Source organism: Sprattus sprattus (genome assembly GCF_963457725.1).
Source record: "Sprattus sprattus genome assembly, chromosome: 5".
NCBI classification, from domain to species: Eukaryota; Metazoa; Chordata; class Actinopteri; order Clupeiformes; family Clupeidae; genus Sprattus; species Sprattus sprattus.
The window spans coordinates 42577866-42585510 of record NC_137924.1 but is presented as its reverse complement, the minus strand read 5'-3'; the positions used below and the strand labels follow the sequence as shown (position 1 = coordinate 42585510).

Sequence of the window (7645 nt, the reverse complement as noted above, 5' to 3'; positions counted from 1 at the left end):
CCACACTAGATGAGGTGAGAGCATCTTCTTCAGTGGTCATTGTTATCTTAAGCAATGACTGATCTACGGTGAGAATCAGTACTATTGCAAAGAATTTAGAGCTAAGCTAAATTTCAGAGTAAGTGGCTAGCTTTTAGAACAGGACTATTTTCTCGTGTATGAGAAAATTAAGGTAGGTAAAGAACACCTTCTGTAGGGTTGGGAAGCGGGAAAATGGGTTGTACAGGTAGTCAAGGTTGACTTCGTTAAATAGTATAAGTTGTATACATTAAGTGTGATCTTACTGTGAATATTTGAGAATGCCACTGGTCTGCATAAAAAAATGCTGGCAGTTTTGTTGATATTGGGCTGCTGTCTTTGTTTGTTTGTTTGTTTGTTTGTCTGAGGCTGATATTTAGATATCCACTCATCAGAAACAGCACTGAAATAGAAGAACTTTATGATATCATACTAATACTGCGTCTCTACTAAAGTCTGTTGTATGCGTAGTGACTGCGGAGCGAAACTGTACACGAAGATGTAGCCAACGTAACTAGCGTGACTACATTATCCACAATTCAGTGCAAGTTTGACAGACACGTGGAACTTTCACTGTTTGCGGAAGATTTTGTTCTTCCTTTATTTTTTATCTTCACTTGCTGTCATTTCTGGCATTCAGTTTGTTGGATTTCAAGAACCAAATGACAACGAATTCCCATGACTACAATGAAACCTGGCAATGAATCTGTGGTTATAGGACACTTCCGGATTATTAAAGACAGACTATTTGGAGTGAAGCGTCCAAAGAACGCACCTAATGTTGACAATAGTTCTTCGCATGAAGGTTTGGGCGGTTTGTACTCCTTACCGGTAAATATAAACATGTTTGTTCGTATCTGTAACTACCTTTTAACTTTGTTTGACATGTTTAACTCTGTAGTCAGGAGGATAACCGCACTGCTGTTTCTTAGGTGGAAATACAGTTCCTCATCATGACATTCCTGTCCCCTCAAGATCTCTGCGGACTGGGAGGTACCAGTCGGTATTGGCAAGCACTGATTCGAGACCCTTCTCTTTGGAAATATTTTCTGTTGCGGGATCTGCCTCTGTGGTCATCAATTGATCACCTTTCAATGCCTGATATGGAGAGTCTCGAGAAAGCTCTGTGGGAGAGGTCAGATTCAGAAAGCCGAGATTTTAAGGCTGAGTAAGTACAGTCCAACTGTGCACACGGTTGTTAAGATGAGCAAGTATCCCACACATTGTCTTCGCTGAACAATTTTGTTGTTCATCAAAACAAACACACTGCATTCCACACTGGATAAAAAATACATTGGCCAGTTGATTTGACTAGGCTGCAGCCCTCACTGACCATTAAACAATATTCTCTCCTTGCATTCAGTTACCTCAGGGCTTGTCCAGCGTGTCGTGGCCTGTGGCATCAGTCAAGGCCAGCATATGAAACAGTGACCTCCTTCCTGAAGTCCATGGTGGTGACGGTCGAACCACGCTTTGCCATGTTTGGACCTGGACTGGAACAACTTGAGATTTCGTTAGTGACAACCATGCTGAACTCCCCCAACATCCTACCAGTGACAGGCGTGACACAAAGACAAATCAATGGTCAGTATTTTTTTTGCCATGTGTTACCTGCATAATCATGTCTCGTAAATAACCAGCACAAGATGTCTCTGTTTTCTGTTTCTTCTTATGACCATGTTATCCAGTCTTTGTCATGGGCCACTATGCCAAGCAGGCAACACGTGTGAAAAAATACGTTTTCATGATTTTTATCCAGGGATTGGATCAGGAATTAGTTTTATGTACAGTGGCCAGCACAAGTTCAACATATTGACACTTTATTCAACTAACAGGTGAGACCTTCACTTCAGTTCATTTGATGGTTGAACCCTGCATGATACAGACATATAAAAATAGCAATTAAATAACTGAAAAATAAATGAATAACATGTAAATATAATCAATCCACAGTAGAAAGAAGAGGTAGAAGAGGAGTATAGAGGAAAGGAGGAATCCATAATCCATAGGGAGTTCAGTAGATTGGTATGTGTTGATTCTGGTAATGGTTGTTGTTCTGCCTTACAGGTCAGAGAGGGAGAGAGCTCGTTTAGAGCACGTGGATGTCCACAGTAGACTGTTTACACTGAGGGACGATGAAGAATCAGGGAGGCCTGTGTTTAGCCTCGCTCCCAGCGTTCAGGAAGTGTGCCAAGCTGTGGACGGATTCATCTTTGTGGTGAATGCAGAGCGAGGAAGAGGTAAGACAGAGACTGGAACGCCCCGATGAAATGCCAGACGTGTGAGGACCGAGGTTTTTTTCTTTAAGAAAGAAACAAAAACCTACGCACTGCATTATACTGGGAATAAACGCCACCAAGTTGCAACTGAGAACTTGTATCTAAAACGTAATTCCTTAACATAGATAGAGCACATCAGTCATGTGATGTTGTAACTGCAGTTCCATTTTTGTCATAAATCACCCATCAAACACTATTTGTGTCTGTGTGTGTTTGTGTGTGTGTGTGTGTGTGTGTGTGTGTGTGTGTGTGTGTGTGTGTGTGTGTGTGTGTGTGTGTGTGTGTGTGTGTGTGTGTAAGTATCCGATGAAGCGATGGAGAAGGAGTTTGCTCAGATCACGGCCATGCTGGAGCCTGTGTGGGGCCCCTCCTCTCGGCCCCTGCTGGTGTTGTCCTGCACGTCCCGAGAGGGGCCTGGGTGTCCCCGTGTCCCATGCCTGAAAACAGCCCAGCGGCTGAAGCTCAGCCTCTTGCCAAACCCCTGGATGGTGAGAAAATGTAACTCTGTTGTCTTATTGTGTGTTCCTGTGTGTGTATACATTCAACACAGGACATCTTGTTGTAAGGGGTCATACTGACAACAACAGAGTTAGTTTTTTACAATGTGACTTAAAAGAACTGCAAAGCCATTGATGTCACACATAATGAATGATGTGAGCATATAGAGACTCACTTTGGGAATGGTGTGGATGAGGTGAATATTTGAAGTATTATCATTTGTTATTACTATCTCTAATACTACTATCTCTTTTACTATCTCATTACTAGTCAAGCACTTAACAAACCAATATCTGTGATGAACCTTTTCTCCATAATAGTCTGATCAGAAGATGTGTTTGTATTCTTTCAGGTGCAGGACACAGTGGCAGAGTCACTGTCAGGCCTTCTGGATGGTACTATGTGGTTACTCAGACAGACTGGTATGAGAATCTAGCCCTGGAGAGACCTAATTTATATAACTGCAGTAAGACGTCGTTAAGGCTGACAAGCGAATTTGACAACAATGACATTAAGGCTATGTCCACACGGAGCTTGGACTGCCTGAATCCGTAAACATTTTTGGATCCGGTACCTTTTTTTATTACGTCCACACAGAGCCATGTCAAGAAAAAATGCTTCCACACGAAACGCTGTAGTGGAGCAGACTGGTTGAACCCACTGAAAGACGTCATGGAGCATGCGCATAAAGTGACAGAAGACAGAAGTTAAGATCCGACTAGCAAACTTCCAATTGTTGAACGACTTCTCTATCACCTGAAATCACTGTTACCACAGCACTCAAACAGGACTAGTTAAAATCACGCTCTTCGCCCTCATTTGTGTTTAGTTACTCACGTCAGATTTGCTCATATAAGCTATTGCTGACACTTTAAAAAAACAGTTTTGAACAATGGTCTGATGCGAATAGATTAAACAGTGATAGATTCGTGTGCCTTGTTAATGTCATGCCTTTCCTAAACAGCTCTTGTGTTGTGTTACTCTTGTCTTTGTTGGTCGCTGGATAATGTGGGTACTCCAGCCACCAGCCCACTTGGAATGCCCTGGAAAATGCTTTCGTGAATTCTCAAAATACCAGACTTGGACATATAATTCGAGGTCACAAGGCCCTTATTTACACAGGAGGCAGAGGGCTACTTTTTGGAATCTAAAATTTCCAGTTCTAGTGGTAACATATCACTTGCTTTTTCTGGTTGTTTTCAAACCCTGATTGCTTTTCTGGTTGTTTAAATCGCTGTTTAAGCTTCGAGGCATTGAGTAAGCAATAGCTGAAGGCTAAGACTATTGCTCAGATCATAGGAGCTCGTCCTGTTCAGAAAACTTAAGGTTACAGTGGGCGCTCCATTTTCTGTGATGAAGATTATACTTCGGCCACCAGGGGGCAGCACAGTTCTGCATTTACTGATGGAGGTTGAACTGACCAGAAAGCTGTTTATGCTTTTGAAATGTGTTTTTAATTTTAGGTGGGGGTTTGCAGACATTTTTAGCTGATTCTGTACAAGTAACTAATGTGAACTTTTGAAAAAAAATTGCCATTTCTATTGCCACTATTGCCTTTCTTGTTTAGCAAATGTTAATGTTTGATTTAATAGGTTTGATGTTAAGGAAACGATTCCTCCATTAAAAAATAAAAACAAAGAAAAATGTTATTGATTCATAAAAGTTCAGTTGTGGTCAGTTTGAGGTTACGATGGCATTGTTAATAGGTTCTGTAGTGTATTGTTTTGATTAACAGTATGATTAAACTTCAGAGGGTATGTTGATTTAAAAAAAAAAAAAAGATAACTGATTCAGTATTGCAAATATCTTGACTAAAATCTCGATAAGTGCCTTCTTAGATGGTTCCCAGAATATTATTTAAAGTAGTTTTCAGTCCAAATAGTAAAATGTCAATTCAAGCAACAGGTGTTTTTTTTCAGTCAAGGTGAATCAATTTATAATTACAATAAACCAGAACATATCAAATATATAGGACATGTAAAAGCAATGACAGTGAAAGAATAAAAGACATAGAAAGCAGCAGTCAGATCTAGGGGAACCAAAACTGAACAGCCCTTAAAATCAACTATGTGCAGGTAATTTGTATCTTTTAAAAAGGGGAATACTCAGTGCTATGCATTGGCCAGAAACCAGGTTGATATACTGAAGGATCTTATTATTATGAGAAAACCTTGTTACTGACTAAAAACTGCCTTTTTGTGTATTTTCGACAGAAATGGGAGCTTAGACATAGGACTTGACATTTCCATCCCTACTTTGAGTCATTACTCTTGATATTGGCCGGAGAATGGGATTGGTGCTCAGGAGGTTAGGTACCTCATTGGGGTCATCAGGTGGGCACCCTTCTTCTCTGATGTCTCATTGATGAGGCCACAACATCTCCAGAGGCCTCAACGGCGACACCTTGCATCCCAGGTACACCCCCCTTAGCTTCATACCCTTGTGTTTCTTCTTGCAGCCCAGGTGTCGTCCTTTCTTCTGATCTATTCTGTTGTTCTTGTTATAGCCAGTTGTTTTTTTCTGCTGCTGGGGACAAGGCCTTGATAGTTTGTTGGAGGGAGCACCCTCTCACTCCAATCCTCTTCAGCAGGTAGGTCATGGATGTTGCAATATACCCCACCCCCTGCATCCCACTTCAACAGGGACCAACTTTACCTTACAACCATTCTGGGCCGTGTGCAATGTAAGCTTGGCGGTTTTGTTTTTTTTCCTCTCGTAGGCCTCCTCATCACCATTCTCCCATGGAACCGCCAAACACACTACCAACGACAACATAAAACACCTTATTTAAAAGGTGAGATGGAATACAAATCTGTGGGACAGGTTGTGAGTTTCATTGTCAAACTCAAACTACGTGACTTCAATTCAATTCAATTCAATTTTATTTGTATAGAGCCATAACAATACAATTGCCTCTAGGCGCTTAACAGAGCCCAGAGCCTAGACCCCCTTAGTGCATGCACAATGGCAACAGGGGCAAGAAAAAACTGTTAGGCAGGAAGAAACCTTAAGCAGAACCACGGCACATAAGCACCCATCTGCTTGAGGTCGGCCGGGGGCAACAGGGGTTGTACACAGCCAGCATTTGGTCGCGGGACATAGTATATACACAGACATCCGGTGGTAAAATACATGATACAGGCAAGACCGGTTTACTGTACTAATAGGGTAACTGTTACGAAGGGTAAGGGAAGTAGGGACAGAGAAACATTTCAGTGGTGGCAATAATGTATATTGTATATAAATGCTAGCATAGGGTATGGGGTAGAGTAAGTGTACGGCAATGCCGTGGCGGTGGGTGCAATTGGCTGAGGGTTTCTCCAGGTAGACCAGGTGGAGAGACTACAGCAGCGTGCCATGGGGAGATGGTCTTGATTAGTAGGGAAAGAAAAGGAAAAAAGTGGGTGGGTAGAGTTCAGCTGTCCATATGCGTAGATGAGGAGTGGTGGGGGTGAGGAGCAATATTTCCATTTCCATCAGCGATTGGGACATGCTTGGCGTAACCAGCGAGGATGCTGGGGAGTCTACGCTGAATGTCACGGACCCTGGCTCCGGGGAGGCAGTGGACCTTGCAGGGGCCGCTTGTTCAAGGGGGGATGTGGACATCTCGGACCATGGAGCTGCCGATGACCAGAGTGGTGGTTGTCACATCCAGCGGGAGAAGTCGTCGAGGGGATGATGACTGTGTTGAGGGCCCAGGATGGGGAGCAGGGCGGCGTGGGCGATGCTGGTGTTGCTCTGGAGCCGGTCTGCAGGGGCCTTTCGGGGCGGGCTGAGGAGGGGAGTCATCAGGCCCAGGAGGCTCCTCCTGATCCATCTAACAAACAGGAAATGACGAATCAATCTGCAGGTCTGTCAGTCAGCAATCAGCACAAGCAAACACACAGATGAAACATTTCACCAACCAGGGACATGTCACCTGAGTGTCGGTTTGCCTGTTGCATGTTGTGGTACTTAGATATGTTTAGTTTTGCTGGCATTGGGCATATTGTTTTCTGTTGTGTTCTGTTTGCCAGGGCCGTACATGCATCCACTCGGCAAACAGGAAACTCATGTATTTAAGCACATCACTTTTCTCATGAATGTCTGTCCTTGATTCCTCCCTCCTTTTATCTAAGGCAGAGGCTAGGACGTAACAAAAGGTATGAAGGGAAAGGTACAATGTGTACAAGATATTAAAATATTGCTCCATCGTCTGTTGAAGGTTAAGCAAAAACATCAGAATCTGGTTCATTCGAGAGAGAGAGGAAGAGAGAGACCACATTCACAAAACTTTGATTTAAGTTTATTGTTTTTACTGTTTGTTGTTGTTGTTGTCTTATTGTGTTTATTTTTTATAAATTAAACCTTCCAATTGGTGTATGTGTGGTTCACTAGGGCTACTATTTGCGTTTTTTTGGCCATCCATGGTATGTCTCTCACCTAGTAGTATCCCCCGCACAACATCCTGTCTTTGTTGGCATAGGTCTGCTATACTTCCTGTTTGAGTCATCCATGTACCGATGATAAACATACTGTGGCACATTCTACACATAAAATAGACTCTAACCAGGGTAAACAAAATAGCTCTGTTCTTTTTGCAAAAATCCAGGGTAGAGGGAGATGAACTGTTTGCATAGGGCAGAATTGCACTTTCAATTGTGAACATACTGGCCCCTGCAATCAAAACTGCTCCTTAGATCCTTAATTCATGAATTATGTGGGATTTGTAAGTCAAATGACCAGGTTTGTTTGCATACATTTCCTTGCTTAGTGTTCTCAACAAATCTATTTGCATTTCTAGTGTTATGCAAGGATCACTACAAAGAAGTAAATGGAAAAATGACACCAATGAAAATATAGAATATGGT

General features: G+C 42.5%; 1 protein-coding gene across 1 annotated transcript; it reads left to right on the top strand.

Annotated features, from left to right (window-relative positions):
• Nucleotides 1–696: 696 nt before the first annotated feature.
• LOC308365671 (F-box only protein 4-like) lies at nt 697–3591 on the top strand (the record flags this gene model as incomplete). Its single annotated transcript, XM_080839174.1, has 7 exons — nt 697–849; nt 951–1186; nt 1382–1602; nt 1778–1853; nt 2086–2258; nt 2598–2785; nt 3148–3591. 7 exons carry the CDS (start codon nt 697–699, stop codon nt 3229–3231), a joined length of 1131 nt encoding a protein of 376 aa, XP_080695300.1. The 3' UTR covers nt 3232–3591.
• Nucleotides 3592–7645: the final 4054 nt, after the last annotated feature.